The following is a 15,796-nucleotide window of genomic DNA, read 5'->3' on the forward strand; positions in this document are numbered from 1 at the left end:
CTAAACCTGGCAGATAGGATTTCAATGCTATTTACCTGCTGATTACCACTCTATGCACTGGTGTAAATTGTATTTTTGTAAGAAATAAGTTACCTTTAATGGTGCTGAATTGAGAACTGTCACAGTACAATACTGTCTAGATAGGATCAACCTTTCTTGAGATTTTAATCTTACATTTCTATATGTTTCTTAGGTGTACAAGGCGCAAGTTTTCTTTCCTCACAAACCATGAACAATAGCAATGTGTTCGGTGGACAACAAACCACAAACCCCAATACACAAAATCAGAATGCAGCTATGTTTGGGCAGACAACATTATTTGGCCAAAATGCAACTGTACAGCCTGCCCCTGCATTTGGACAGCCATCTACTGGCCAGTCAGCCCCTATGTTTGGACAGCTCGGTAACAACCAGTCTGTTTTTGGTCAGAATACTTTAAGCCAATCTTCTTCTATCTTTGGACAGACTAATTCTGTCCAAACTACTCCAGCATTTGGCCAGGCAAGTGGTGGACTGTCGGCCCCTACATTTGGCCAGGGTTCTTCATCAGGGACACTGTTTGGTCAGGCTCCTTCTGGCCAGTCTAATTCTATATTTGGGCAGGCCACTGCTGGGCAGTCTGCTCCTACCTTTGGGCACACAGCTAATACATCAGTGTTTGGACTAGCAACATCTGGACAGACAGCTCCGCTGTTCGGACAGTCCAGCTCAGGGCAGTCTGCTCCTTCATTTGGACAGTCCACTAATCAGTCAGCACCTGCATTTGGGCAGGGCACGTCTGCACAGTTTACGCCAATATTTGGGCAGAGCACCCCTAGTCAGTCACCACCAGTGTTTGGACAGACAACATCTGGTCTAACCGCTCCTGCATTTGGCCAGGTTTCTTCTGCTCCATCTGCTCCAGCCTTTGGACAGGTTACAACAGGACAGTCTGGCTTTACCTTTGGACAGACTGCTAATAATCAGGCTTCTACTACTTTTGCACAACAGTCTTTGGGACAAACTGGTCCTGCGTTTGGGCTGGCAACTACCGGACAGTCCTCTTCCCTCTTTGGACATACAACCAATACTCAAACGCTACCTGCATTTGGGCAGACTTCTACGGGGCCACCTGCGCCATCGTTTGGACAAAGCAGTAACAATCAATCATCTATATTTGGACAAATTACTCCCAGTAAATCTGCATCTCCTTTTGCCCAAGTACCATCTAGTCAATCTACATCTCTCTTTGCCCAAGCGACTACTAACCAATCTGCATCTTTCTTTACACAGCCTACAACTAGCCAGTCAGCCTCCCCCTTTGGAAGCAATACTTCTATATTTTCCCAGGCAACATCTGAGTCATCAGCAGCATCTAGACAGTCTGAGGATGGCTCAAATCAAGGTCCACAATTTGGACAACAATCCCCTAGTAATAGATTTTTGTTTGGCCAGACACCCTCCAACCCGACCCAGACACCTATGTTTGCGCAGAATGTGACTGGACAAAGTTTTAGTCAGGCAGGTTCTACGCAATCTGGGCCAAATAGTAGTAGCCAAGTGTCTGCATTTGGACAGGTAAACAGTGGACAAAGTAATATTTTTGGTCAGTCTCCTGGCTTCCAACCTCCATTTAGTAAGCAAGAATCTGGTTCTATCAGTGCACAACCATCTTCTGCATTTGAAATTGCACAATCTGCACAAGTTAGCAAGACAGCAGCCACTGAGAAAATGTCAATTTTTGGTCAGTCCTCAAATATTTCCACTGTGCAGACTGGAAGTGTATTTGGTACCACGACACAAATAAGTACCAGTTCTAGTGCTGCGGACTCCACTTTTACACAGGTAGCCTCCAATTCAGAGCACAGTTTCAAACCTCCCGCTCATACAACTTTCAAACCAATCCTACCGGGAGCAAATAAATCAGATGAAACTTCGGCATCATCTTTTAGCATGCCAAGTAAAAACGAGTCAAAAGATCCACCCCTATTTGGAGCTCCTACAACGTCATCAACATCTGGGAACGTCAACTTCTTCTCTATGTCTTCAGAGAAGAAAAACAAAGGTGAAGCAGGAACACCCAGACCTTCATTTGCAAGTGCCAATAGTAGTTTTACTAGTTTTGTTGAAGAGCCAAGAAGAGAGGAGGGACAAAAAGGAGTAAAAAGAAAACCGGAGTATGATCGTTCACCACGTAGAAATGATGTCGCCATCTCAGGTGAAGCTTCTTCAGATCCCCATAGCGAACATCCACCTGTTAAGAGGGCTGGTCGATTGAACCGGGATTTAAAAGGAGGAGCAAACATCTATGTCAGGAGCTTGTTTGATGTTGTAAAAAGTCAAATGAAAACTCATCGGGGAAAAGAAATTAAAAAATCAGATAACGTTACTCCTCAGGCCAAGGTGACCGATGCCGATTCTCCATCAAAAACTCAACCAATTGTAAGACCAATTTCTGCTCCCAATCAAACTGAATCTGTTAAAACTAGCCCAGCGAGTTTATCAAGTCAAGTGACTTTTAATAAGTCCCGTTTGCAAGGTACAGGTCATACAACATCTACCAGAATGGTTTCCTTTTTGGGGCCAAACCAGCAAGGATCTCCCAGAGACTATTCTTCACCTGGGCCTAGTGAGTTGATACCTGGAAGAATTCGACCCTTACTGGAAGAAGGTGAGCTGCTGCCTGAAATTCAAGGTGAGAGCATTTTTTTTCCAAAAGTACATTTTCTGTTATATTATGTCCGTAACCAATTATATTATAAAATAAATAAATCCTGAACTGTAGCGTTGTCTGATATTGTCTTGGAGGCTACACAGTGCTCAGATAAAAATCTGTTACTGACCCTCCACTTTTCCAGCCAGTCTTTGTTGATGGGGTGCAGTGGTGACGTCACAATTACAACAGACCTGATGGCTGCAGTCAATCCTTCGGCTCAGTGTCTTGTGTCTTCATGAGCATCACCACTGAGCCCTGGGATGTCACTACCGCAGAGTGGGGAAAGCGTCAGAAAGCTGCACTTACGGAGGGTTACTAACTTTGATCTTATTTTTCTCCTAGAGTAAACCTATACACACACCATTTTAGATTGGGAAAACACTTATTTGTCTGTGTCCTTATATATCTGTCTCCTTCTTTTGTAAAGTTTTGCTTTTTTTTTTTTTTTTTAAACAGCTATCCCCTCAAGCTCTGTGGCTAGCAAAGGAGAACGTTCTGCTGGTGCTCAACACACTGTTCCAGTCTCCCCCAGTGAGATGACCACTTTTTTTATTAGGAATTTGCCTAATAAATTTAATAAAAAAAACATCATGGAGGATTTCTTTAAAAAATATGGGAAGATTCTGCGTATAAACTGCAGGATAAAGCAAAAAATGGCATCTATCCAATTTAATAACCATGTGAGTAAAAAAAAAAAATAATAATATGCTTATACCATTGATTGCAGGGTTATTGGTTAAAGAGGTAATTTGGTTTTGTATTGGGATCTGAGTGAGGTTGGTGACATCACGTCTATACATATCTCCCATCTTCCAAGCGTTAGTGATGGGTATCGTGCCCCTGTTTTATTCATTTAAATTCTACAGATTCATACCTGTGATTAAGGGATATTGAGGAAAAAAAGTAGTTTAAGCTGCGCTCCTGCAGGAAGGGATCCAAGTACACAGATGCAGATTATGGGCCGTTTATTCGACGCTTTTGAAAGTAATCCAACTTCTTCATCAGGATATCACCATGTAACCAAGTGGTCCTTCCAACAGCTGCCACATCATCCAGATCTCTTCAATGTTGAGTGTTCACAACCTCACAAGGAGAGCGAATCCTGTTTATTCTTTCCTGTCTCCTTAGATAAGACCCTATTGTTTGCTCTGCAGCTTTCCTAGACTCATTCTTGCAGCATTGTATTTTGATTAGGAACTATAGGCCTGATTCAAGACCACTAGACCAGCGTTGTTCACCCTGGTCTTGTTGAGGGGCATGCCTCTTCCTGGATCAGGACAGTCAGAGAAGTGGCGCGAACCTTTATGTACACCTTGCACTAAATCCTACCCCAGTCCCTACTAGCGTTAGTTTTGTGGTGTAGCATACTCCACGGCTTGTTGTCATGCCCCGGCTCTATTCACTTTGTTTCTAGCTGAAGAAAAATGGTGTGAGATGAGAACACAAAAAGCTGCAAAATGTTTTGCCAAAACATGACAACTTTTTAAAACTTTGATGAATTGGGCCCTATTAGTACACTTACTAACCAAACCTTGGTGGTTTAGTCCTCTTAGGCAGGTAAAACATATGTATTTGTAAATCTGTATACATAAGGGTATGTTAGCATGGATTTTTTTTTTTTTAACCGTGTTTTGATTGCATTATCTCAGAAAATTGCCTTTAAAAAAAACTCCAATCTTCCTATTATTTTTGATGTAAAAGTGACTTGCTTTTCATAAGTTCAGGCTTTTGAGAGTCTTTTAACTTTTTCAAAAAAATTGTCAAGAGGGTAGAAGAAGTGAGCAGACCACTCTTCGGGCTTTTTCCGCTAGGAAGACGCTCCAAACGTTACAATAAAAGTCAATAAGAAGGCTTAAAGGGAACTTGTCACCAGTTTTTCGGCCTATAAACTGTGGCCACCAACACCGGGCTCTTATATACAGCATTCTAACATGCTGTATATAAGAGCCCAGGCCGCTGTGTAGAACATAAAAAAACACTTTATAATACTCACCCAACAGACACGCTATGGTGGATTTGGGTCAGATGGGCATCTGGTGGTGGTGGTCGCAGCTTATAGGCTGAAAAACTGGTGACCGGTTCCCTTTAAAAATGCTTGGAAAATGCCTGGAGATGTTTTTTTTTTTTACCATTTTTTTTTGCAAAAACATTTATATAAAGTAGCAACAAGAAATGTAAAAAGTTGCTTCAGGAAACATTAACAAAATGGAAACCAAATTCTTCAGGATTTAAATACCAAAAAAAATCTGTTTATTCCAGAAGTGGTATCTGCATGAAAAACTTGAAGTTTTCACTTGCTTGAAAAAAATCACATTTGGGATGTTGTCTATGTCTTTACAGAACTCTGCAGCTGCGGCCAAGAAAGCAGTAAAAAAAACTATACAAAAATTCTGTTGCGTTTTGGCAACAGAAAAAAACTAGTGAGTGTTTAAATCACCTAATTTATGCGTTAGATGTACCCAGGGCCGGCCTTAGCCTGAACGGTGCCCTGTGCAAAACTGCCCTTTGGTGCCCCCTCTACTGATTTTGTACCCAGTTTCCAGGAAACTGGTAAAGACGGGAGGAGAGAGGACACAGAGCCGAGAGCAGGTGAGGGCGCCCCCTGCTGGATGCTGTGGAGGGAGCCGACAGTACGCAGAGCGGAAGGGAGAGGGGTGGCGCTCCCTTCTGGACCCTGTGCAGGGAGCCTACAGTATGCAGAGCGGAAAGGAGGTGGGGGGCCCTCCCTGCTGGAGCCTGTGCATTAGGAGCAGCAAAGTGAAAGTAAACAGCTCTGCTCCGTGGGCACCCTCTCTGCTGTCAGCCTGCTGGCGCCCTGTGCGACCGCACCACTCGCACATAGGTAAAGCCGGCTATGGATGTACCGCCATGTGGCGCCACTGTATAGAATCACATTATTAAGTTAGTATGCAAGAGAAACAACACTTTTATTGAAGAATCTCAATCAAATGGCGTGGAATGGAGCAGACATGATTGATATACAGAGGTATGGGTGACATATTGCAGTTCTAGTGTTGTCAGAGCCATGATGTGCCTGGGCTCTTAATCTCTGTAAGGCTAAGTTCATGCATCCTGTAGTCATCCGGCTGGTAAACTGATTTCTGCCGGATCTGTTTTTTGTTTTTTTTTGTCATTGGAGTCTATGGAAAAAATATCCAATAATGGATTGCTATTTAGACATCCGTTGCACTTGCATTTGTAATGGGTCTCTTGTTTTCTTAACGGATCCATTACAAATGGACGATAAATAGTAATCTATTAACGCATTCATCCCCCATAGACTCCACATGTTAAAAACTGATCCGGCCACATCCGTTATTTAACAGACAAAAAAGTTGTGTTTGCAGAACTTTTTTGCGAATGGATCCATGATAACGGATGATTACAGGACATGTGAACCCAGCCTAATACTTAATAATTTTTAAGTCCTGCAAAGAAAAAAGGGGCTCAAACAGTGGAGAGAGAAGTCAGACAAAGTGAGCAGAAAGGCATTCCAGCCGTCTCGCCTGTATGCAAACCTCTTCTCCAAGGACTAAAGGGGTAATTCTAAAACACTCATAATCATACAATTAGAAACTTTTTTTTTTTTCCTTATTCTACACTATTGTTTTGGATGTATTTCGGATCTTCTCTTAAAAAGGCTACATTTCCCAAGAATCTTCAGTTTAGTGTTCAAAATCCTGATATCCCATCACCACCTTCAGACTTTGCCTCCTTCACTTCTGCATCTTGTGGGAATGGTAGCAGAGACCTCGGAGGAGATGTCCTTTTGAGATTCTCCTTAAATGGAACATCACAGGAAGTAAAGAAAAAAAAAAACGGATAGAGAGAACAGAAGAGAATTTTATAATACAGCAAATTATGAAAGTGTTAGGGCTTAAAATGGATGTTTATAAAGGACATATGTATCGGACAACCCCTTTTAAAAAAAAGTAAAACCACATGTGTATTACTATACACAAGACGTCTGCAACCAACTGGGGTGTGGGTTACCACCCAACCTGCAAAACAGCGGCCGGACTGGAATTTGAAATGGGAGTTATTCCATCTAGCGTCTATTTCAGCAAGAGGAAAACTTTCCTTTGCTGCCTTTATACAGGGAACAATTTTCACTGCTATTATGAACATATTGGGCAGCTGGTGTTTTCAGGAGTCTGCAACTGTCTTTGTTATAGAAAGTATGGGGGATGTAAGGGTGGGCTGCCGTTACTGTTCTTATGGGGGAGTTGCAGGAGTCTGTCTGGACCTGAGCTATCAGCCGAATGTACGGGGATTGCGGATTTGCTGTCATCATTCTGATTTTTATTACAGACCTTTCTAGTACAACTTCACTGTTTCATTCAAATCATTAATTCTGTGTGAAGCAAAACAGCCACATACTCTTCCTTGGCAAAAAAGGAGGATTATTGTTTTTCAACCCTGCTGTAATATATCTAGTGCGACTTTTTTGATTTAGGGTGAGACCGCACTTTGCGTTCACCTACTTGCAGTTCTAAACGCACGTTTTGGGCTTAATTGATTTGACCAAAGTTGCCTTTTTCTGAACTTTAGCGCTGAAAACGCATGCGTATTTACCGCGTTTTAGATGCGTTTTCAGCGCTTTTTACATGCTTTTTCACCTGCGTTTTGACAGATGCGTTTTGACCATCAAGACACTGCTAAATAAAGTTTAATTTCTCAAACAGAATGAAAAAAAGAGAAAAAAAAGGATAAAATCTATATTATTGGGAAAAATAATGAAAATAGAAATATTTCATAAAATTATAAAGATAATATACATTTTATCGAAAAAATAGCTATAAATGCCTATTTTACTTTAATTGTCGGATTCTGTGTGTGTAAAGGGACATATCAAATCATTATTTTGATGTCCAAAAAGCATGCGTTTTGGTAGGCCAAAACGCATGATTTCTGCACTGAAAAAGCCTGTAAAACGCAGGAATTTGAAGGAATCTTGTTTTTTGCCATTTCTCATTGACTTCAATGTTACCAAAACGCACCCAAAATGGCAAAAACAATTGACATGCTCCTTCTTTGAACGCATGGTTTTTGCCACAAAATATGCGCGAGTCTCGTATCACATCACCTGGCATGGTCGCACACGCTCCAGATAGGAGTGTCTCAGCTGCATAGAAATACATACAGCCGATCCGCTCCTGTCAGGAGAGTGTGTGGCCATGCCGGGTGATGTGATACGAGACTCGTGCGAGTCTCTCGCAAGTGTGACTCCGGCCAAAGACGAGCTCCTATATCAGTTCTAAGCGGCAAATGTCTATAGGGAGAATTGTGAATGGAGCTCCACCGCCACAGTTTTTTTTGCATAAGCCTGTTTGCTGCTTTGATGCCCAAAATAAATATACTGGAAGTATCAGCATTTATGAGCCAGCAATACCAACAGGTAAGTAAAAAGGATGCCACCGGGAAACTGTGTTCTTTTTTTCCTATTACCAAGTTAAAAACTTAAAAAAAATCCCTAATTACTGAAATATTTAAAGTGCTGTTCTCTCAAAACCACATAAATGTGCAAACTTATCGACATAACCGAGAACCACAGTAGATTTTATTTTTTATTTCTGTAGTTGCTAATTAGATTAGAAAAATAGGAAATATATAGTTAAGTACAGATCATGATTGTCATACTATAAAATATTATAAGTGAGGAGAATCACAGTACCCAAAATAGGTGCAGCAACAATGACACGGTAAACAAAGGTATAACTGCCGATGATCATAACATATGAATTAGCGGAGAATGATCAGTGCGCATATGATTGTAAAAGAACTACAATAACAATTAGTGTGTTAGGAAAACAACATGCACAGAGAATTAGGCTATGTGTCCACCATGCGTCGAGGTAGTTGCAGTTCTAAACGCCCCTTTTGGCAGCAATGGTTTTTGCCAAAGTTGCTTTTGATTTCGAAAAAGCGATAAATACGCGTGCGTTTTTAGCGCTTTTTACATGCTTTTTCATTGCATAAAGACAGATGCGTTTTGACCATAAAGACACTGCTAAATAAAGTTTAAACATTCAAACACTATGAAAAAATGTTAAAAAAAAGTAAAAAGACTTCCGGGAGGCGGAGCTACGAGGTAGCTGCTTTTATCATGAGCTCCTGCAGCAGCCTAGGCCAAAAACGTTATCCAGGCCCATCCTAACATCTCAAGGCTGCAGGGATAAGGCCAGGACAAGGAGCGCACATCAGGCCTGGCTCTCCTGATACTCCGGAGGTGAAAGGTGTATGCTGCACCACAAAGAACGGAGTGCTCTGACACAAAGCACCAGGCTGCAGGCTGTGGGCTGTGCTGCACAGAGGAACGCTGCCCATCCTCCCTGCTCCCCCTGCAGCTGTGCCACGGCAAACGGAAAGCACCCGGGACCTGGTAAGAGAGGGGTTAAATATCGGGCACTCACATCCAGAAGGAGACAGGGAAGGGGACTGAAGTGCTTCCAGCGGCAGCCATAGTTTTCAGTGAACTCTCACACACTCCCCTCCCTGCCACAGAAGAAATAGTGAAACACCGAGCAGCAGCAAGCTCAGCAAACAGGACTGCACGCTGTGTTTACCTGTCACACAGAGCTCCGTGGACAGGCCCACCGCCTGAGATACTGTGAGTGAGGGGGGAGCTGAGAGCCCCTGGAGACATTCGGCTGTGAGAGCAGGTCAGGAGATAAACAGGGGGCTGTGAAGGGGGCAGATACATCCCTGCAGGTCTCATCTTACATGGCTGCTGCACTAGGCCTGTAATCTGCAACAGTAAACAGAGGCAGATAAGCCTGAAGTGCATCACAGCTCAACTTGATTAACCCCTACTTCACCACTTCACCAGCACTGACAGTATAGAAGAGGGTGAAAAACAAAAAGAAGTGGGATCAGTCATCTGGCCTGCCTCCTGCCCTTCTGACTGGTCTTTTTCAAGTAACATCTATACACTCTCATACACAGCGTGGAAATAATTGTGAAACAGCCAAGTTTACCACACAGATGTAATTAAGCTTATGTTATTGTGACGTCACCACAGTCTCTAAAGAAGCTCCATATTTACAGTTCTTACTATGGATAAATTTGTGGGTAAGAGCAATGCCACACAACCAAGTAAAGGAATTAGACCGCAAAGACGAAACCAAAATGCACCCCCATCACCAGGGGCTTCCCCTGAGGCAACTACAGACCCACCCCAGGCCACTGCTAATGCCATCACGGATCTCTTGATGCCGGTGATTGATGGGCGGCTGGCAGCCTTCCAGTCTTCATTAGACGTTATAGTCACCCAAGTTAATGCCCAGGGTTCAAGGCTAACAGATGTGGAGCAGAGGGTCTCTGACATGGAGGACTCTGTAAAGGAAATTTCAGAGATGCTGGAGAGCAGGAATAAGGACATTGCTGTATTGCTGGACAAGGTAGATGATCTTGAGAACAGGTCCAGACGCAATAATTTAAGGTTGGTGGGCGTCCCTGAATCGGTTCGGCAAGCTGATCTACTGAAACTCACTTCAGAATGGCTACCAGTAGCTTTGAAATTCACAGGCTGAAAAAATGCTCTCTGAGATTAAAGACCTTTTATATAAAAAACGAAGCTCTGGTGGAACCGGGCCTTTTTAGAGAATTATATCAAGAAAAAATTGATCCCCAGGGGATTATGTGTCCGTGTCATCCCTTCTTTTCCAGTAGATGATGATGTGTTCAAAAACACCTGGGAAAGTATTTGTAATGATGCCTCATACAAATTAATGGAATTGTTAGTCAGTTTGAATATCAAAAAAGTACTGGACATTGATAAGGCTTTATGCAATTTATATGCTACTGCTCAAACAGAACTATCCACTGATCAATGCAATTCCATCAATACCCAAACGGATAAAAGCATCGATACATGGGTGAAAGAGATACAAACTAACCAGGCGTCTAAATTAGCACGGGATCTTAAAGATTACTCAACCAGTAACGTCTATAGATGGAGAAAACCTAATTTACAACCAATTAATAGACAGAGAACTGGATCCATGACTTCAAGTACATCTATTAGTGCTACGTCTGATGTATCTTCACATATGTCATCAACTACTGTTGACACTCCCAAGCGAAAGAGGGAACCCCGTTTTGTGGCTAATAGATTACATCCACCTCCCTCACCTAGACGATATTTTGGCCATTCTCCTGAATACAAAAAAACTTACCTCAAGGTAATTAACCTAAGTTCTCATCAACTCACTGAAACTGACTGTTCGGTACTTGGCAAAGGATTATCCTTTTGCCCCACTGCTAAAGTTGATAAGTTTACGGTGGTGAAAGACCTACACATCTTTGCACGATCTCTTATGTTTAAAAAATATTTTCATGACGAAACATCTCTAACACTTTTTCCGACAGAAGCAGAACAAAAGGCGTTAGCTATCCTTGATGAGTTATCCCATGAGCATAATGCTGGGGAAGGAGGTAAGGTCCCCTCCACGATCAGACCTAAATCTAAGAAATTCCCACCTTTGTCAACTTATTCCAACCTTGATCTTTTTGTCAAAATGGTGAGTCGTGAAATTGAGAATATACCTAACGGTATTAAGCACGATAACCTAAATTCTGTGGAGAGATGTAGCTTCAAGAAACTCCAGAATTTGTCGGATATTGTCATCAAACCAGCTGACAAAGGTGGGAATGTTGTCCTTTGGCCCAAAACAATGTATGAAACTGAGGCTTTTAGACAACTAGATAATCATACTTGTTATAAAAAACTAACCTTTAATCCTCTTATAAAATTTCAGATGGAACTTTTTAAGATCTTAAAAACGGCTAAAGATACCGAAATTATTTCCAAAGAACTATATCAGGCATTACAGGTTAGTGAGCCCACCATACCTACCCTGTACCTCCTCCCTAAAGTACATAAAAATATTCACATCCCGCCCGGCAGACCTATAATCTCCGGGAATAACAACTACTTGGAAAATGTTGGGAAATACATTGATTTCCACTTACAGCCATTGGTTGAAAGTTTGTCTTCCCATACTAAAGATACTGGGGATTTTCTGAAAAAAATTGATGGATTATATATCGATGATAATTCCCTGCTTGTTACCTGTGACGTTGAGTCACTTTATACTAACATCAAACATAGTGACGGTTTACAAGCATCACAATTTTTTCTCAGGACCTCATCTTTGCCTTCTAATTTGTCCAATTTCATCCTACAACTTCTGGATTTTTCTTTGTCCCACAATTTTTTTGTCTTTAAGGGTTCATTTTTCCTACAGCTCCAGGGCACAGCAATGGGGGCGCCTTTCGCGCCCTCATATGCTAATTTGTTCCTGGGGCTGTGGGAAAGAGACCTCTTCATGTCAGATGGGCTACCATCAATGGACCGCGTCCTTTTCTGGACGCGGTACATTGATGATATCTTTTTCATCTGGCAGGACACCATCGAGTCCCTACATGATTTCATGAATAGACTTAATGACAATGACGTCAATATTCATCTTACTTATCATTTTGATAAAGAAACCATTGATTTTTTGGACGTCACTGTAAAAAGGGACTCGTGCAATATGCTTCAAACTGACCTTTTTCGCAAGGAGACAGCAGTCAATGCTGTACTCCATGCATCATCTTCTCACCCTACAGCTACCATTCAATCAGTTCCAGTGGGTCAATTTTTGAGGTTGAGACGCATTTGTTCGAATGATTTGGATTTTGAAAAGCAGGCAGAAGCCTTGAAAGAAAGGTTTTATGTGAGAGGATACAGCAGGAGATCAGCGAAAAGAGCCTATAATAGAGCCAGACATATAACGAGACAACAAGCCCTATACTCATCTAATAAGGATAAGCCTTCATCAAATAAGGTTAGGTTTATAACCAAATACCATTCGCATTTTGAAACCTTACGGTCATGTCTGGCTAGATATTGGCCAATTTTATTGGCAGATCCTATTTTCTCCCAATATATTCATGATGAACCAAAAATAACATACAGAAGAGCTGATAATCTGAGGGACTGTTTGGTTAAGAGCCATTATTCAAACAAATTGGTGACTTTTTTGGATAAAAACAAGCGACCATGGGGTTGTTCCCCTTGTGGCAAATGTGTAGCCTGCCCCGATATTGATAATGCTACTACATTTTCCAATTCTGACGCTACTAAAATTTTCAAAATTACACATGCGATAACATGCAATACCACAGCTGTTATCTATTATGCCACTTGCCCTTGTGGACTTATCTACATTGGCCTTACTTCACGTCAACTTAAAGTACGCGTCCGTGAGCATGTTAATGGCATTTTAGCGGCAAAAGATAGTAAAGATCTATTTTCTTTAAAAACTATACCCAAACATTTTAAAATTCACCATGGATGCGATGCCTCTCAACTGCGTGTACGTGGTATTGATCACCTTATCCCCCATATTCGTGGGGGCGACACAAAAAAACAACTTGCCAAAATTGAGGCTAAATGGATATGGACACTAAATACCCTGCATCCCCTGGGTCTCAATGAAAACCTGAGCTTCGTTCCTTTCCTGTGAATTATTTGTCATCTGGTTTTATTATGTTTTTTATGTGTGTTTTTAACTTGGTTTTAATCTCTCTTTTAATTGTTCTATTTATTCTTCAGGGCCCCCTTCTTTTGCGTATTATGATCTATAATGGCTGAATCCGTACACATCATCTGAAAACATCTCTACATCTGCACCGAATTGATGAGATTAATCGTTTTTCCCTCCCCCACCCCCTTTTTCCACCTCCCCCCCCCCCCGTTTTTGTTTTCTCCCACTTGGTTTAATTAGCTACATATTATACCTGTATATACTACCTTTTGTATGTTTCATTGTTTCATGTATTTTAATGTATACTGTATTGAACACTGCTGTGGCCCACGCATCTCTTATATATTTATATCTTCCTTGACAGTTTTTCACTTTTTTCATTCTCCCTCACTTGTCTTCACTTTCACTTCCCTTATCTAGTCCTATTTATGTTGTTTTGTCATTCTTTTTCACCCCCCCCCCCTTTTTACCAATATGCTGTCATATTTTTAACTATATTGATGCATGGGCACCATCAGTTGCTGTAGCGATAATAGTCATTTCTGTGTTACTTTTCATTCTTATTACTTTTTTATTATAGCTTTCCTTCTGCATTAATTTTTGTTATTATTTTTTTGGTATGTTGCTTTATGCAATCTACTAAATTTGCTTATGTTTTTGTATACACAGTTATCATTTCATACACACATTTCATTCACTTTATTCACACACCATTTATGCATACTTTATTTGCTTTGTGCATAATACTTGTTCTCTCCAATTCCCCCTACCCCCCCCTCCCCCCCCTCCTACCCCCCCCTCCCTTTCTGTTCTCATCAACTTATCCCATTGACACCAGGTTTATTCGTCCCATAATGGATGTTTCTTATTATTTCTTGGGTTGTGGTGACTGGCATTCCTACTCCTATGTTTGGAGTTTTTTGGTTATCTTTATTGGCTCCCCAGTAATGGTTGATGTCTTATACCAACAGTTGACTTTCCCATTTGTGTGTGCCCCTACATTTATGCCCCCATTGGGCTCCTCCTCCTCCTGTTTTTCTCCCAGATAATGTCAGATACTGATCTGACTCTTTTGATTAAGAATTATACTAGGATCTCGTACCGGGGGGCGGCGTGCTGACTGGCACTTCATTAATGTGTTTTCCGTCTATGCGTTGCTATGCCCTTTGTTTTTCCTCAGATTCTGTCGCGTTCTGTGACTTTCTTCTGGGTGTAGGGGGCAGTGTGAGTTGCGCACGCCCCATTGAGGGTTACTCCCGGCCGCACACTTCCGCTCACTTGTGAATGACTTATACTATAGCCATTCATGGAGCTGGATGTGTGTATGCACTCCTTGAATGTGGTTTTTAGCTGCGCGTCACTGCATCTGTGCCTCCCGGTATTCCCTTAGGTGTTGCCACGATCTGTACCTCCCATCTGGGAGGGCGGGCTGATGTGTTGTGCGCGCGCCCTACTGAGGGTTACACCCGGCCATATATTTTTTCGCTTCCCCGTGATTGACATACACTGCAGCCAATCATGGGGCAGCGTGCTGACTTGCATTCTTTGTTTATGCTGTCCAGTCGCGCGTCACCATACTCACGCCCCCTTGTATTCCCCTAGGTGTCGTCACGATTTGTGACGTCCTCCTGGGTGGGCGGGGTGGTGTGACGCGCGCTACCCCCAATGAGGGTTACTTCCTGTCTATATGCTTCCGTTTTCGGTGAGTGACATACACTGCAGCCAATCATGGTCTTTGCTGTGTTCGTCACATGATGTACACACCTCCACACGATCTTCTTCTATTGGTTCTTCAGCCTGTCTATCTTATATATATATTGGGACCCTGACCATGATGACTCCACCCCCTGACGAAGGTGACGCCGAAACGTGCGCGTCGGGGCTGGCATCACATGTGAGCACCGGTATCTCTGTGTCCAGGTAAAAAAACCCTCTTCACATGCTTCTTTCTACTTTGGCTGAACTTTTCTGCCATACTCTCTTGCTAGAGTTACGCCCTGCACTATAAGTTTTTTAACCCTCATGCATGTATTATATTAACTATTTCCTGCATATGTTTCACTAGTACACCTGACTATCCAACACTTTACCTCATATACTATTGATTACACTAATGTACACTTGCAGATTTTTAACCAAGGTTTTTTCTGCATGACCACACCACTAATGTTGAATTGTCCTGATGGTTTTCATATTTTTGCATGCCTTAATTTGGCTCTAGACCAATATGTTTTTACCTGTACCTTGATCCCTGCTCTTACTGCATTTATTAAATATACATGTGATGCCACTGTTTTTAGGTTTCCTGCCAGTTGGCTATCATCATTTTTAATAATAAAGTTGTTATATTTTTTGACCAAATCGGCTTTCTCTTGAATTTTTCGTTCTGTTTTCGGTGCCTTGAAACTCACTTCAGAATGGCTACCAGTAGCTTTGAAATTGGATCTAAAGTCGGGGCCAATTGCTATTGAAAGGGCCCACAGAGTGGGCCCACCTCGAAATGATGGAGAGGTCAGACCCAGACAAGTAATTTTTAAGGTCCTGGACTTCCAAGACAAGATCGGAT

General features: G+C 42.0%; 1 protein-coding gene across 1 annotated transcript; it reads left to right on the forward strand.

Moving 5' to 3' along the window:
- The first annotated feature begins 228 nt into the window (after nt 1-228).
- On the forward strand, nt 229-6,468 carry LOC142262736 (uncharacterized). Its single transcript, XM_075332185.1, is given in 7 exon segments — nt 229-2,674; nt 3,152-3,375; nt 5,036-5,065; nt 5,067-5,119; nt 6,122-6,233; nt 6,318-6,400; nt 6,402-6,468. Coding segments are annotated over 7 exon segments (3,015 nt in total).
- The last annotated feature ends 9,328 nt before the right edge of the window (nt 6,469-15,796 follow it).

Source organism: Anomaloglossus baeobatrachus, unplaced genomic scaffold (assembly GCF_048569485.1).
Source record: "Anomaloglossus baeobatrachus isolate aAnoBae1 unplaced genomic scaffold, aAnoBae1.hap1 Scaffold_2503, whole genome shotgun sequence".
In the NCBI taxonomy this organism is placed as follows: domain Eukaryota; kingdom Metazoa; phylum Chordata; class Amphibia; order Anura; family Aromobatidae; genus Anomaloglossus; species Anomaloglossus baeobatrachus.